Source organism: Spinacia oleracea, chromosome 4 (genome assembly GCF_020520425.1).
Source record: "Spinacia oleracea cultivar Varoflay chromosome 4, BTI_SOV_V1, whole genome shotgun sequence".
Lineage (NCBI taxonomy): Eukaryota > Viridiplantae > Streptophyta > Magnoliopsida > Caryophyllales > Amaranthaceae > Spinacia > Spinacia oleracea.
In genome coordinates this window covers 182292217-182310042 of record NC_079490.1, presented here as the reverse complement: position 1 = coordinate 182310042, position 17826 = coordinate 182292217, and the positions used below count along the sequence as shown (strand labels likewise).

General features: G+C 36.3%; 1 protein-coding gene across 1 annotated transcript; it reads right to left on the bottom strand.

Annotated features, from left to right (window-relative positions):
* Window positions 1–1311: 1311 nt before the first annotated feature.
* Window positions 1312–10019, bottom strand: LOC110783696 (DDT domain-containing protein PTM). The gene is made up of 10 exons (XM_021988039.2): window positions 9855–10019; window positions 8550–9709; window positions 7681–8379; window positions 5934–7143; window positions 5002–5284; window positions 4767–4891; window positions 3939–4405; window positions 3815–3843; window positions 2548–3066; window positions 1312–2464 (listed from the first exon to the last, which is right to left on the bottom strand). Exons 2-10 carry the CDS (start codon window positions 9593–9595, stop codon window positions 1554–1556), a joined length of 5289 nt encoding a protein of 1762 aa, XP_021843731.2. The 5' UTR covers window positions 9596–9709; window positions 9855–10019; the 3' UTR covers window positions 1312–1553.
* Window positions 10020–17826: the final 7807 nt, after the last annotated feature.

The following is a 17826-nucleotide window of genomic DNA, read 5'->3' as shown; positions in this document are numbered from 1 at the left end:
TCCATTCGGATTTGTGAGTGCACACAAATTCGGAGTTGTGTTAATCCTGGAGGGCGACCGCTTTTGTTCTACTGCACCAGGAGGTAGTGCGGAATCGTCTTTTAGGACAGTGGTGTCCCACGGCGTAGCAATTGTTCATTATATATCCATCCGATTATTCGCGTTTTACAGATAAGTTTTTTCTATCTATATTTTATAGCAACATTATTATTTTATTGTGCTAACACTTAATACTGCGAGTCTGCGACCACCGCTTCTGGTGGGAGGTTGTACGGAAGTGCCAGAGTGGGAGTAGAAGACATGACCACGAGATTAGGTGGCTACAAGCCCGCAAGCGGCAAGGGACATGAATGGAGTTAGCGGTTTTTAAACCGCCAACTCAATTAGCGATTTACCTTAGTTAACCGTTTGAATTGACGATTTTGTACTTATAAAAAAATATTAGATCGAATTTATTGCTAACATGGACATTAGATTGAAAATTATATTGTATTAAAAAAAGAACATATTTAGGGAATTATGATATCTTTAAGCATTATCTACGAAAAACGCTCGACATTCCTACATGCGGGAATAATTTTTTTAAAAACATTAAATACTAGAAACAACATATTTTGAAAAGCAAAATTGTCTTATCCAAAAACTGCACACTCGTAGTATAACTATAAAGTAATTGTCCAGTTTTACTTAACACACTGGACCACTTAAACCGAAGACAAAAGTAATTTCAATTAACTCGACCATGTTGTATTGTTGTAGTCGAAGGCCCGTCTCATAAATTTCAATTAACAAGGGAAGACTACACTCCAAATCCAATCAAGAGTCTAGTGAATTGGGTCATCCTCATTGCTCAAACAAGATTACAAGAATATAGAAAACACAATGAACCAACCAGGTCCAGGATTCCAAGAATATGCACATTGACTCGATAAATGTAATACTCCACCTTATGCAAGATCATCCACCAGGAACACACAAACAATGTTTAATCCAAAATGGTATCAAAAGATATATCATTACCAAAAAAATACTTGTGATTTTCCATCTTTACACAAGCAACTCGACCAAGATAAGCGCACCAAAAACAAGCTTATCTTTTTTTTGAGTATAACATTATCATTAGGCATCACCAAACACCTAAATCCAGGACAGCCAAAAATCAAAGTTTACCATTTGTGCTACTCTCTCTCTCTCTCTCTCTCCCCCCCCCCCCCCCCCCCCCCCCCCCCCCCCCTACCACCCCCACCCCAGCTTAATCCAGAGAGGCCCATGTTTCCCCCCCATTGAAGTAACGCAGTGAAAACATCTATGTATTAATACCCTTTGACCATATTCATCAATCGGGTGCTGAGTTATAACCAGTAAGACATGTTTTCAGTGCCGTGTGTGATCAATCAGAGCACAAGCATTCATATCAACCCCCAAAACCCAGGCATCGAACAGATTTTCAACTGCATACATACTTCCATGGGAAAATCTATTATCTGTCTGGCTTTCTGGTGCCCCGAAAAGACACAACTGGATCAAAAAACTGCATCTCTGGGAGACTGTATTTAACACCATCCCCTGCAGTTGCCACACCTCCAACTGTCACCCTGAGATACCTCTTCAATAGGAGAGCATTGGCTGTGAATCTGTAAACCACAAATTTGGCAAGCAAGATCAGGAACAGGTGATGATTGAGAGCAAATATTACAACTAACATCTATTGCAGGTTCCATAGATGTGGCTGGCACGTGATCAATAATGGAAGCCATTTCATAATGCTCTGGGAATCCACTCTGAGAATATTCACAAGTCAAATCCTCCCAGGCATCTCCGGACACATCAACTCCTTCAAACTGATTACCATCATCAGCCTCTAGCAACTCTGTAAAAGAGAAGTAGGTCTGCGGTTCATAATCTGTGTTCTCGTTCTCATAGTTAAAGTTATCATAGTCCAATCCTATTCCATCTTCTAGACCACCATTTGGAACATCCCACTCCGAGTGAAAATTGGCAATGTTTTTTGTGTCATCCGATGTAGGTAACTGTACAGCAGAATAATCGTTCCAAATAAGCCCGTCATCATCTCTCTCATTCTTTATATGCCTTCTAACAGGAAGCTTTTGAGGGCCTGGCCCAAAAGGGGTACTCCAATCAAACTGAACTTCTGCTTCTGGCTCCTGTATTTGTTCTACTTTTGAAACAGACAAAAGAAGCGGATCATCCACCGGAATGAAGACATCATCCTCCATCAGAGACATTGGAGTTGAAGGTAATGATTCAGCTTGCTCCGAAATGGCTTCAGAAACAGAATCCGCTGGCATTGTCTCGTCCTTCGGACCTTTAATGCGCAGCTTCATTATCTTGTCTGCATATGGGCACACTGGTGTCTTAATTCTGCGACAACGACAGCATTTATATCCCAACAGAAGGGGAAGTCTTGACTCGTCGAGTTCAACAGCATCAGCATGGTGCCAATCTGCAAATGCAGCAAATTATATATTATAAACATTTTACATTAAATAAGGAACTGATGAGGAAAGATACCCTTCACGGGCTTACTTAGGCATGATTCACAACGAATGTACATCAAATGCGGAGAATATGGCTTCTGGCACAATTGACACTTTATGCTTAATGAATTCACACCATTTGAAGTGCCCCTGAAGAGGATATTTTTTGAACGAAAGTCAGATCCATCGCCATCAGCAGCCTTTTTCTTCCAGATGAGACCCCAATGCAACTGTCGTTTTCCAGAATTAGATGAAGCAGGCTTCTTGTCAGACTGGCACTCTGTTCCAACAGACGATGCTTTGCCATTGCTTTTTACCTTAGAACTTTTGGAGATTGTCATGGAGTTCTGATGTTGACCATTAGATTTCAACGTTGTACTTTTAGCAGCTGTGGCGGAGTTCTGATACTCCTGCCCCTGCACCACCAAAGGACTTGTTGGCGACTCAACAGTGTTGTTGTTTACGGTAAGAGGTTTTCCATGTGAGCACTGCGTGCAAGTGGTTACGAAAACATCATCATCATTTGTTAAAACAGTTGAGCTTATGGTACATCCCTTGTGACAAAAACCTGAACAAAGATAACAAAGTTGTAAGCATTTCAAAATAGAACTGTTTGATCTCTAGTTCAACAGCCGATTAGCTGTCTCTGAGCTCAACTTTTCTAACTAACATCTATGCGAAGTGAATACCATCAAAAGGAAGTGGCAAAAGCAAGAGAAAACAAACCACTGCACTAAAACCCAAACCAAATAGATTTGAAGATAAATAAGACCTTCCTGATACAAAATAATTTATAGAAGCATTTGGACGGTCGGCCCTTGCACTTTTCAACATGATTTTCTATTTCGACCAGTATTACTGTAACTCAGGTTTCTGTTTTCTCATTTACTAGCAGTTCAAAGACATCAAAGTGTGTTATATAATGTTTTAGTAATTGAAAACATGTATTTTATCTTTGCATGAACTTGTTCAAATAAATGCTTTATGGAGGAAGATGCAATATTCTTGTTTTTGTCCGTGCGTTCTTTTCATGCACGGACTTCCTCGAACGTTGTTTATCATGAAGTAATTAAATGTTTGTGGCATGGTGGTTGGGGCATGGATTTAGGAGGGGGGGAAATCAAAGATCCACAGCCTATTGCCATTCATTTTATTTTGGAATATAAGAGTACAAACCAACAAGAAGATGCCAAGGTGTGATACTTAAAAAGGCAATGCATTTAAAATATATAGTACACGCTGCCTGCAAAGCTGAATCCATACAAAGGAACAAAGGAAAATGACACATTTGAGATAACCATGAGCACAAAGCATACCTTCACAAGCACTGCACATAACAGAAACCCTGAAACCACAACAGATAACCTATCAGCATTCTTGAACCTGTCAAAAACAACCTTTAAACGAAAAGGAAAAAAGTAAGAGAAGCGAGAAGGTTACCCAAGTAAAACATCTTTTTGACAAGCTGCACAGAAACACACTTCCAAGTGATCTCTCCTACGTGTAAGATAGACATATGTTGCTCTCTTACGATAAGCTTTCAATTGCCTCTTCTGATGTTTGGAATAACGATCAGGTTTCTTAGATGGTGGCAGACAAGTTCTCTCTGCTTTTTCCTCGTACTCTTTAATCAAATACAAAGGGATGCGTGTTTCAGAAAACCAACATTTTTCCTTTCCGTCTTCGGTTTCTTCTTTCTCTATAATGCTCTTCATAAGGCGAGAAGAAAGATGTTTTTGATGTCCAAAAGCTACTCCGTACAAAATCTTACTTTCCACAACCTTCTTGTCACATATCCGAGCATTTCTAAAAGTAAAAGCTTCTGTCTCTGGACCTCTCCCATCCTGAAGATTTTGCTCAGGACGAAGAAGATCACTCCACCTAATATGATGATCCAAATATCTCACCTGCAGATAAATGTAATTTGGTTTGAACTTATGGAACTACAAATAAAATTAATTGTAAATAACCTGACAATAAACCTCTCTGTCCGGAAGTACCAGGCATACATGCTATGTTGGGGATGTTTGGAAAAATTATCACATTCCCCCTATAACAAGGGTCTTATGCTTGGATTTCCCATGATTTACCCCCCCCCCCATTTGGAACAAATGAATCAAAGAAGGAGAGTGGAGGAGCACAGGTAGCAAAGGGTTATTTTGGTAAATAAAGCTACATCCTTACAATGGAGGGGTTTGAATACTTTCAGATGGAGTGAGTACTTTTAGGGCAAAGAATAATATTCAAAAAGCATTATTGATGTGTGACCTGGAGTGCAAGCCCCGAAGCATTCATAGACATCTGAACAGCTGCTCTCCATATAAACTGTCTGCTTCTCTTGGGAACATCAGAACCTTCAGCATAATATATTCCAGGAATCCTCTTTGAACCGCCTAAAGAGTGGCAACAGATGTAAATAACATTAGAAGTGTGTCTGAACCTTAAATCACAAAACCCCAAGAGCATTTCATGAGCATATGTTATACGGAAGGTAAAATATTACCTTGACGAGCTGCTTTCCTAAGGACTGGACAGGGTAGTGTTGCTCTCTGGAATACAAGCTTTGATAGCTTTCCACTCCTCCAGTTTAAATCATTCAAACTGTTATTAGAGTCTTCCACTATTCTTTCAGCTGTAGCAAGATGTTTCTTACGTTTCACTGGGCCCCGTTTCTGATTTGACACAGCTGTACATGCACTCTGAGGAACAGATAATTCGTCCATCAAACTATCTACCAGCTTAGTCCATTCTGATGAGAGTGCATTGATGCAAAGGTTTTCCTCAAGCTGTAATTAAAAAATTGAGCATAAGGCCTTGTGAATAATGGTAGATACATGTGGACAAAAGAATACTCAGAGTACTCAGCGTATAGGGAAATATTCAAACACAATAAACAAGACAACATCTAGGGAAATATTCAAGCACAGAAGCAAAAAATATCAAATGGTTGTAATCTTCGAAACTGAAAACACTAAATGGTAGTAATCTGTCTAAGGAAAAAAACACCAAATGCCCAAATGGTTGTAATATGTGTAAAAGGCTAAAAGCTATAAAAAAAATGGAGAATCATGGATGCCTAAACATACTGTATTGGATTTATTTATATCTGTCACTTAATTCGAATCCAGTTTTGACACTTTGGCAGCTTCTCATAGAATTCTTGTATATAAAAGATCAACCATTAATGTATTTTTGTTCCTTCATCCCTAAAACCATGGTATGCCACGCCATGGAGTCTTTGGAAAGTGAATCCAAGTTAGCAAAAGTGGATCGTTCATTGCCTACATATGGTAATGGGTTTGACGGGAGGAAAAAGGTGTAGATTGAAGAAATGATAAACATGATTCGATTCACTAAATTAAAAATAAAGATGGGGCTCTGAATAAATTGGAAGATAAAGACAGTAAATGATGCAAATGAAAAAGACAAACTTACTTCAAGCAAAAGAGACTTCATCTCCCTGCAAGTAGAAGCCTGCTCTACTTTCTTGCGCCATTGTTTTTGATAACTTGCACTGTGAAATGGCCCAACAATTAACCCACGCATACTTTCTTCCAAGTACAATGTATATGCTGTTATACCATAAAGGCCACCCTCTACATTTTTCACCAACTTAAGACCAGAGCAAAACTTCATTGCTGCTCGTGTAGCACTCAGTGCAGCTTGATTTAGTAAGCAAGCCTTCCTGCTACTGACAGGAGCTTTGCAGTGAAGACACCAACTACAGCGCTCTCTTGGAATTTCTACTAGTTTCTTTTCAGTACTAGGCCAGAAAAACCGAGACGTTGCAGATGAAAAAGCCTTTGCCTGCAGCGTAACTTTAGCAGACATTACTTTCCTGGGGTCAGAGGCATGAACCTCAGATAATCGATTCTCATCAGATGAAAGCCCCGCAAAATTAGCAGCAGCAGTTGCTGCAAAGTTTCCATGCACATAATGATTTATGTATCCATGAGTCTTAAACGAAGTTCCAATGTATAAGCAATTGCCATTATCCTTCCATTGTTGAACTGCTCTGACTCCAGCTTCATTACGATATTTTCCCGGCAGATAAACATTTCCAGGCAAACAGACACTGTTCCTCTGCCCTGCACTACTGCTTTTGTACCCAGAGGTGCATGAAGAAATTCCCATCACACTTGATCCATCAGCCAGCCCTTGCGGTGATGAGCCAGAAAGACCAGCATTCTTCGAAAGTTTGTTGGACATAGTTGAAGATTCATTCATTCCATTCATTCTTGGTACAGCTATATCATTTTGTACAGGAGCACCTATCAAAACATCATCATAACCATGTGTAGAGGAACTCTTTTCATTGCCTGGTCCAGACACGTAATTTAAAGAGCTTTCCCCTACACCACTGGCATAGTTTTCAGGTTCAACCTTGTTAAGAACCTGATTTCCAGTCTCAGCAGAAAGCAACACGGAGTCATCGTCTTTCTTTTCCAAAACCATAGCTGTTTGACAACTTATAGGAGGGGGTAACAAAACCTGCGGAAGTTCCCAATACTTCAATATTGCCTGACAGATACCCGAGTAAGAAACTGCATGGTACTCAGATGAACAAAGGGCTGTTACAACTTGTGGAATATCATTACAGTTGTAATATCTGACAAAAGGCGATGTCTTTAAGGACACCTTCAACCTGCAACAGGAACTTTTCAATTAGAGGAAACATTTTGTGTGTTGGTGGTGAAGAGGGGTGTGTGTGTGTGGGGGGGGGGGGGGGGGGTATGCAAATATTGAAGATGCAACCAAAAGAAGGCAAGGGAATATATTATGCCTAATATGTTCAGCTACAATAAAAATAACTTCATTGGACAACGCCGCAAATCCAGAAACTTCCTCTTTCCTTATTCAGATAAGATAGCATTGATCAATTAGAATTTTTCTCATTTCCATAATAAAAACAAAGTTTAAATATTTCAAATATATAGACTAGCTAGCATCTTCTCTATCATATGTTGCTACTACTGGTTATATTTATTTTTAAAAAATTTATACAGCTCACATCTCAAATCAAGTCATACTCAAATCTATCTATTCTTCGTAATTGTTTCAATCACATCAGCTTTCACTTTATATCAGTACCCATTAAAACCTCAGTATTGTTAAGATTTTTTTAAAAAAAATAAGGAAATTGGATAGAGATATGAAGAGCTATAGAGAGCTAAAAACCTACACCAACAAGTGATTGCAAGTACCCAAAAACAGCTGTGCATATGGATCAACACCAAAAACTTCAGCTCCTCTCAATGAAGTTTTCATAGTAATAGGTGGACCAAGTTTGCTGATTTTACATTCAGGACAAAACCAGTCTCCCGTAGGTATAGATAATTTGTTCACGCCTATACATCTTGAGTGGTAAGCTGATGGGCAGCCATCACAGCAAAGCAACACCCCGTCCATTCCACAAAGCCGGCACTCATCCCCATTTTCATCCTCATCAATGTTATCTGACTTGGTATCCTGATTCTTACCCTTCACGGTCAAAGAATCTGATCCAAATGGAGTATTATTTTTTGCCTCCAGAATCAGATTTTCCCTTTCTTTGGCAATAGAAGTTTTGGCAGATCTAGGATACACCTTCCTAGGACCATTCTCAAGAGAGAATGAAGACATCCCATCGGAATCAACTCCAAATTCAGATTCTTCCCGATTGTCAATCTCTGACCTTGTTTCTGCAGCATCTAGAGCATCATCGCACAAAATCTGTAGAACCATCAACTTCGTCCCGATAGACAAGGTACAATAATCTTTCTGCAAGACATCAATGTAAAACCTTTTCCACTCTTTTCGATTCAAATGTCCCATTACCATCAGATAGTGAACCAAGTAGACTGGCCAAGTCAAGATATCAAGCAAACCCCAGTCAATGCACCTGCAGAAAGAATTTAATATAAAGAGGTGAGAAAATGCACTAGGGCATGTAAATTATTTATCAAAACAGACTTCCATGAAATACTGTAACCTTGTTGGTTTTGGAAATAAAAACAGGGCATAGTAAAGTTAACTGGATGATAGATCAACATGAGGATCAAGATACATTACCTCAGGCATTTTGATGCAAGCTCTGATCCATCAGTAGCTTGTGCCTCAAGATGCCATCTCAAGGCCCGCAATAGACCAACATGAATTGCATCCAATAATGTATTTTGAACAGTGCAATTGAGACAACCAACGAGATCATCCAATGTGAAGGGGCTCAAAAACAGGCGAATACTAAACGAGCGAAGAAACCCATAAACTGAGAAAAGATGTGGCACATGTTCCTCAGGCACACCAATTGACCCGGAAGATTGAGGCAGTTCGGGAGGGGGAATAGCAGGGATCTCAATCTCTGACCTGGTTTCCCAACCCTGGCCATATTCACACGAATCACTAGAAGAATCAGAAACATCATCATCATCAACTTCACTCCCATCAACTTCCTCGTCAAAACGCCCACTTGATATCGGCACCTCAACTTTCTCTGTGTCATTGAGCATATTTCCACAATCCTGTTTGTCCATAATATCAATCGGCTCTGCCACATTGCCCTTCTCCACTTCATCAACTACCTTCCTGACATTTCTCTTTTTTCGTTCACTTTTCGACTTCACAACAGTTTTTGGGGAAACATTCTCATCCGATTTCTGCTTCTTTTCCAACAAATCAGCCACGTTCTCATCCAATTTCTGCTTCCTTCTCAACAAATCCCCCACAAACTTCTGGCGCTCCTCTCCTATCAAGTACTCACGCAACTCATCGCTATCCAAATCCTCACAATCCCCATCCTCATAATTAACCCTATACAATCCAGAATCATATGAAACAATCTTCCCTAAGAAAACACCACTACCCTCAAAATCCTTCAAAACATAACGTCCCACCACAGAATCTCCCCTTATCTCAACAGCTCTTCTCTTCGGAGGACGGCCTCGTTTACGAGAATTCCCAGCATTCTTCACATCCTCACCCTCATTATCATCATCGTTATTATCATCTCTCACCATATCCTGCACCTCCCCTTCACCATCAACATTTTCCCCATTTTGCTCATCTCCCCTTCTCCTCTTTCTCGGCCGACCCCTCGATTTACCACCCGAAGATTCCATTTCAACAATGTCAATCCTAAAAGGAACCAATTCCTAACACAACCTAGGGTTTCGGATAAAAACCCGCAAAATTAAATCCTTTTTAATCCAATTCTAATACGGATCCAACAGATCCTGAAATACGAAAAACGATTCAATTCAATCAAAATAACGCCCAAATTAGACCAAGAAAGGGGGGAATTAAGCAAAAAAACGAAAAACAGTTGTGGCATAACGAAGAAAACGTGGTTTAAGGAGAGAGAAAAAGAAGGAAGCATACCTCGTTGTTGTTGTTGACTAGATTTCGATAACCGCCATTGAAGGATTGATTGGGAACACGGGGAAGAGAGAGAAAGTGAGGGATTTTAGAAAGAGAAAGTGTGAAGTGAGAAGGACTCTGGAAATTTTTGAGGAGCCCTAATTTTTATTTTTTTTGAAGATGAGACTTTGAATTTGGACTCTCTACACTTTTTGCTTTCCTCCTGGTTGACTCGGGGACTCATTTTTGTTAACTCGACCCGGGCTGACTGAATTTACTGGTTTCGGCTCACGCCAGGAATATCTGCTGGTTCGATTTAGCTGGATTTTACGATTATCACCTCGTTCTTTTTTTGTTCTTTTTTTCATAGTTTCTTTTTGTTTGTTCCATTGTTGCAATATTTCATTGGAAAATTTATCAATCACTATCTATTTATGTCGTTGGCAAGTATAAAATGGTGGAACGTCTTTCAAGATTGGTCGATGTCCATAAAATATGAGAGCGTTGGCTCAATGGGCGGGTGCCCCATAGGTACATGCATGACCGAGAATCGTAACATGTGAACGTATACTGCCAAACGGACCAGGTCTTTCACTTTCATTTATCATGTTTCGTTTAATTTTACTTTCTTAGCCTTTTTACTTCAGTTGAAGTAACATAATTCTTTTACATCATAAGATCAAATAAAACATCATTTCTTTCATTAAATCTCATAAACATTATATTATAAGAAATAATTCAATCAAATCATATTTCATTCCCGGAATTCATGAATCAAGTCAAAACATTTAATGCATAAATACAATCATAATGCCATAATTTCATAATCACTTTTAGAAGGGAATTGCGGGCACCAGCAATAGACGTTACCTCAATTCCGCGATTTGCTAAGTCTTTTCCTTGATTCGTTCCTCCTGAGCTCTGAATCCGATTTCTTTCAAAATATTAAATTATTGAATTATCATTCAAAACGATACATACTTTAAAATCAATAATTTCAAAACAATATATATATTTTTTATAATTTCATAATTAATGAAATATTATTCATTCCAAACTTCTGTCAAAATATGTATTTTAAATCATCATTAAAAATCTATTTTATTGCAATGTTTAAGTAACCATTTATTTTCATAAAACATTAAGATTAGTAAGTAAATGGACAAGATAACAAAAACTCACTTGAGATGTTGGGTCAAAAAGAAAAGTTGGGCTTGCTTTGAACAATAAAGAAACAAAGTTCCAATACTGGAACTTGCTTCCAGCAAAACTGGAGCACGGGACAGGGAGACGCGAAAAGGAAGAAAGAGAGGAGAGAGGAAGGCGGTGGTCGGGGCCTGGGCTTGGGCGGCATAGAGACGCGAAATCGCGCCGGTAATGCGACGGTGATGGTGGTTGCGCGGCGTCGCGTCAATCGAGGGAAGGGAAGGGGAGTGTGAACATGGGCGAAAACAGGGGAGTTTGAGGGGAGTGTTTTCTAGTCGATTCTGGGAGGAGGGTGCGGCGGCTCAATGACGGCTTGAGTGGTGGCTGGTGATTGGGGTAGGGAGGCGCGGCTGGGCGGTGTTGGCCTCGTAGTTGCGGCTTGCGCGAAGGAAAGGGAGAAAAGGAGGGGAGTGTGAGGGAGGAGGAGGAGAGACGGTGGGGGGGTATGCGGTGGTGTTGGGTGGTTGTGGTGGTGTTGGGTGGTTGTGGTGATGGTGATGGTGGTTTCGAGGGTGGTAGTCATTGTCAGTGGTGGTGGCTCGAAATAGAAACAAGGGAGGCATGATTAATGGTTTTTAATGGTAAAATCTGATTTGAAATTGGTTGTTATTGAAATTCAATTGAAATTGAGTCTGGTTGTGCGAAGAATTGAAGCAGATTATTGTTCTATTTATAGTGCCATGAAAGCTCCATTGACATCATCAATGAAGTCACCATGGAAGTAGAGTGAAGAAGAAGGGTGAAAAACTTGGAGACCAAGACAATGAACATGGACTGATTTAAGGGAAGAGAGGAGTGAAAGTATTCTTGTTAATTGTCTACTCATACATGGGGAACAAGGAAATGGGGGGAAGATGACAATTTTGCTCTTAGGGGCATTTTGGTCATTTTACCTAGTTAGGCAAATTTTGAATTTTTATTGCTATATTTATGAATTGATACAAATATAAATGCTTAATTAAAACAAATTTTTAAAATAATTACTTATGAAATGTCACTAATATAAATAAATTCGTGATAATATTGTTTAAAATATATCGTCAAAATGTTTAAAATTACGAAATTTAATCGTTGGTAAATATTTAAAAATGAAATTAGGTTAATGAATATTTTTATTTTTAATAAATCAAAGTTTAAAAATTCGAGGTATTACAAAAAGTTCTCAATTACTACTTTAATTCTTTTTTTTTCGGGCAATTAATCGACTATTGACATCATAATTATCCATAATTAAACTTAAATCATTTTAAGAATTAATTAATAAAAACTAGGATATTTTGATATTTATCACCTTTTAAGTTTCAGGTTTTTGTATTTATCACCTTATAAAATGTAATTTCATATTTACCACCATAATTTAATGAAATTAAATGTTTTAAATTCACCACCTTTTAACAGTTTTCTCCAATTTTTGGTCCATGTGAACCCTATCTAACTAACTTCTTTAATTGAAAACCTAATTAAAGGGGAGAGAAATTAAAAAAGTTGGTTAAGTTGAGCTCACATGGATACATTGGATGAAATCTATTAAAAGGTGGAGAATACAAACCTTTTCATAAAACTACTGTTATAAATATGAAATTACATTTTATAAGCTGGTAAATACAAAAACCTGGAACTTAAAAGGTGGTAAATATGAAAAAAAATCCTTAAAATAATTTAAGTATAACTAGGGGTAATTGATGCATGTCATCACTCGACTAATTGCCCATAAAATGGATTAAGATAGCATTTGACATCATTTATTAGAAAGTTATGTAGTAATTGACAACTTTTATTAAATTATGTAGTAATTGACAAATCCCTAATGGGTTAGGCAGTAATTGACAAATTTTTCTATTTTATATGAAAATATATGAAACTTTTTTACCACGAGTACGGAGTAATTTGTTACGTACAACGAAATAGTATTGTTCTTACATAAATACCATGTAAAGTTTTATTATACATGTTCGATAGTACTATTTGATATTCATGTGTCGCCCTAGTTATAACAGGGTGTTTGAAGTTTTACTTAAGGCCTTGTTTGTTAACGCTTTTTATTTCCAATATCCTTTTTTTTAAAGGAAAAACGTTAAAAAACAAACATTAGTTTCTAGCTTTTTGTTTTCAAATTTCTATATCAACATGATTATTAGTTATCACTATAATTGTAATTACATGATTCTTCCTAAATCATTTTACTTTTAAATTCATCAAAAACAAATTGAAGGACGATAATGATATTGGATAGGCCCTAATTAAGGAATATATAATGACAACTTAAAATAGAAAAATATTCATAACATGTTGTTACGTCCTCTCCCCCTTGTATTTTATTTTTTTTCCTTCGAAAAGAAAAAAATACAAGTTTGTATCCTATTGTTCTTCATTTTTATTATATCATCATGTCTTTTCGTTGTTTCTCCTATTAATTTCACTTTCCAGTTTTAATCTAACCATGCATGCATCAAACTTCATAGCAGCCATCTACCGTTATATCAATATGACCTAAACAAAATTAATTAAGAAAGAACTCATGCATTAAACATGCTAACAGACTAATTACTCAAATAATCATGGATGGTAGCAAGGGCGGATCTACATGGCCCCGAGGGTCGAGGGGTCCAAAGGGACCCCCATTATTTTCTAAAAAAATTGGTAAACTGATATTAAGGTAATTAATTGCACTTAAAATAGTTAACATATATACAATTAAATTACCATAATTACAATGAAATACCTTTGCCTTAATGGTTACTTGATGAATATTCTACATAGTCAATCAAGGTTCAAATCCTCAAAAGATCATTAATTACATTTTTTATATATTTTATTTGTCATTCATCGATCCTCTAAATTCTTCATGTTTTTTTTCTTGTTTTTCCCTTCGTAATTCGTTTTTTTCTTCATCACTTTTTTTATATATTTTTTTGTTTCTATAATGGTTCATGATTTTGCTTTATAAAAACACAAAAATTAACAATGTTATTTTTTCTTCAAAAAGATTTTTGAAATTTCCATAAAATATAATTTTAGCAATGTATGTAATACTTCACTTTTATAGACTTATAGTTGCATGTTACTTTGATCTTTTTAGAGGTCTAATTAATTACTTCGTATATATATTTATAAGGCCCCACGAGTGTCTTTGTGTGCTATTTGTTCAGTGACAATTATTGTAATAAAGTAAAGTAAATCTACTTCAAAGTATGAAAAACTCGTTTTTTTCCATTTTAAATTGAAATCGCGCCAAGTTATTGTTGTAATTTGGACTAGGTATTGAGTTTTATTGTTATGAAAACCTTAAATTAAAGTTCTTAAACTCTCCACGTATTTTATTATGCCGTTTATAATATTTCGACTATTTACCTTTCAACTTTAACCCCCTAAAAGAAAAAAAAATCATAATGTTTTTGGACCCCCATACATAAATTCCTGGATCTGCCCCTGGATGGTAGTAGTACTATAAAGTCTATAATCATATTACTACCATAAGTCAAACTCATCTTATAATACTTTCAACTCAAAAGTTATCTATTACTCCCTCCAATTCAAAATAGTTGCAACACTTTATTTTTTACACTATTCATACAATCTATTTTGTTAATTTTTTATGAACTATATTCTTTAGGAAAAATATATTCACGTGGGATCTTGTTAGATTCGTCTTAATGTATATTTTGCGAAAAACTTTTTACAACTTTTACTCAAGTACTCCCTCCGTATTTATTTAAGGGATACACTTGCCTTTTCCGGCCGTATTTATTTAAGAGATACACTTTTCATTTTTAGTAACTTATCAACCCCACCATCTAATTAAATAATACATCTAATTTGCCCCATGACCCACCATCCTAATAAACAAATAGTTTCATAAACCCACCTCACCTTCCACCCACCAAAATGACATGGTCCCCACTTGTTTAATTATTAAAATATCTATTCAACCCCACTTGTTGTATTATTTTATTTCATTCAATTCTTTTTCTTAATACTCGTGCTCGGCCAAGTGTATCTCTTAAGGCCCTGTTTAGTTCACCTTATTTCAGGACCTTATTACTTATTTCAGATTTAATCAGATCAGATCAGACCAGGCCAGACCAGATCAGAACAGAAAAAATAAGTTCAGATCAGATCAGATCAGACCAGACCAGATTATTATTATGATGATGATGATTATTATTTATATCATTGTTATTATATTTAATATTTATTACTATTATTGCTTTAATAAAAAAGAATTTTGTTGTCGGTGCAATTAAAACCTATTACTTAAGGCATAAAAAAACATTAACAAAACATTCAAATTCATCATGTCCGAATTAAAACCATTAAGTCCAGATCAGAAACGATATGATCAGGTCATGTCCATATCAAAACTGATTTTTATAGATCAAAACTACTACGGAGTATATATCTAGACCTGAACTGATAGAATAAGATAATATCCATATCATAACTGATCAGTACAGATCATGTCCAGATCATGTTCAAATCTGCAAAGATCTTGTCTACATCAGATCCAATTCTTACATAACCAATATGTTCAGATCAAAACCGATTTGTACAGATCATGTCCAGATTATAACTGGTCTAGATATCGACTCTGTACAAATTATGTTCAGATCGGAATTGATCGGCAAAGATCATGTCCATATTAGAATTGATTAATAGTGATCATGACCAGATCAGAAATGATATGTACAGATGATGTCTAGATCAGAAATGATCTGTACAGATCATGTCCAGATCAGACCTGATTTGTACAGATCATGTCCAGATCAGACCTGATTTGTACAGATCATGTCCAGATCAGAATTGAACTGTACAGCTCATGTCTAGATCAGAACTGGTCTGTACAGATCATGTCCAGATCAGAATTGGTGTGTATAAATCATGTCCATATCAGAACTGATCTGTACAGATTATGTCCAGATCAGAATTGATCTGTCCAGATCAGAATTGATCTGTACAGATCATGTCCAGATCAGAACTGAACTGTACAAATCATGTTCAGATCAGAACTGGTCTGTACAGATCATGTCCAGATCAGAACTGGTCTGTACAGATCATGTCTAGATCAGAACTGACCTGTACAGATCATGTCCAGATCAGAACTGATCATGTCCAAACAGAACAGATCTGTACAAATCATGTCCAGATCAGAATCGATCTGTACAGATCATATCCAGATCAGAATCGATCTGTACATATCATATCCAGATCAGAACTTATATGTATAGATCATAACCGATCTATCTAGATCATGTCTAGGTCTATCTAATATAAGGAATAGTTAAATCATGAGCAAAGTCAAATAAATAATATCAATATTATAAATTTGTGTAACATTTATTTTACACGTAAGTCGTTTAATATTAATAAATGTAGATTTTTGTTTAAACTTAATTATGAAGAATCAGATCAGACCAGATCAAATCAGACCAGATCAGATCAGACCAGATCAGACTAGATCAGATCAGATCAGACCAGATCAGACCAGATCAGATCAGATCAGACCAGACCAGATCAGATCAGAAAAAATAAGTTCAGATCAGATCAGACCAGACCATATCAGATCAGGAGAAATAAGGTGAATTAAACAGGGCCTAAATAAATACGGAGGGAGTATATATTAATTGTTCAAGATATACATGGGCAAGCGTGAAAAGAAAAGTGTTGCAACTAAAAATAATCAGAAGAAGTATTTTTCTACTAAAAAAGACATCATGAATGACACATGTCACTTCTTGGTGGATATTTTTTCCTTTTTATTCATTTATTTATTTCATTAATATTTTATGGAAAGATTTAGTATATTTCGCTAAAATTTTATCATTCCCTATTTATTTGATCTCTAATATAAATTTCAGCTGTAATTTTATTTTATTTTTAAAAAAATATTTGTAAAATCATCTCTATTATATAAGTGAGGAGTTGAGGTTATTTTAGAAAAATCACTTTTGGTGTCCCCCTTGAAATAGACTAAACTACCCTCCACATAACATAATTTTATTCAAATTAGGGTTTTTCCGTCTACTATCTCTCCTCTCTTTGCTCAATTACCCCTCTTTCACAAGCCAAATTCCAAAAATCTTAAATTAACGAACTCAATCATTGCAACTCCTCAAGCTTCAATGGAGAACGACAATGGCTCTCCTTCCATTTTCGCCTTTGCAATACACCGGTGATCATCTTAGCTCTTTATACTCGCATTTTTCATTTGTTTTACTGTAAAAGTCATTGTAGCATAGAACAATGATTTTGTGTTCAGTATTTTAAATTTCCTGGTGCCAAACGACAAACTCCAAATGTCAAAATTTTAAACCGCCATATATGAATGTACATTTATGTCATATTACAATTTGACTCGCAACCCAAATTCAAACTTTTTTTACATTTGTTCTTCTCAATTTTCCTGATTCTTCGTAAAAAATACCAATTACACCAATCAAATCATTAAATTACTATTTATTATTTTAAAATTTATATGATTTTCAATTGGTTTTGATTTAAAATTTCAAAACATTTTTTGGATGTGACAATTAGATTCGATTAATTTTGAGAAATTGCAAAAAAAAAAAAAAATGTAATTTATTGGTTAATTAAGGTTGAATTATGCGTGGTGACGCAAGTTCGAAGCAAGAACTGGACGATTCTGACGTTGAGTTTGTCGAGGTTGATCCGAATAATCGCTTCGGTAGGGTAAGTATTTCTTAATCGAATTTCATTATTTTTGTTTATTTATGTAATTACTGCATTTTGGGAAATTACAATTAGGTGATGAGTTTGAAATTAGATCATA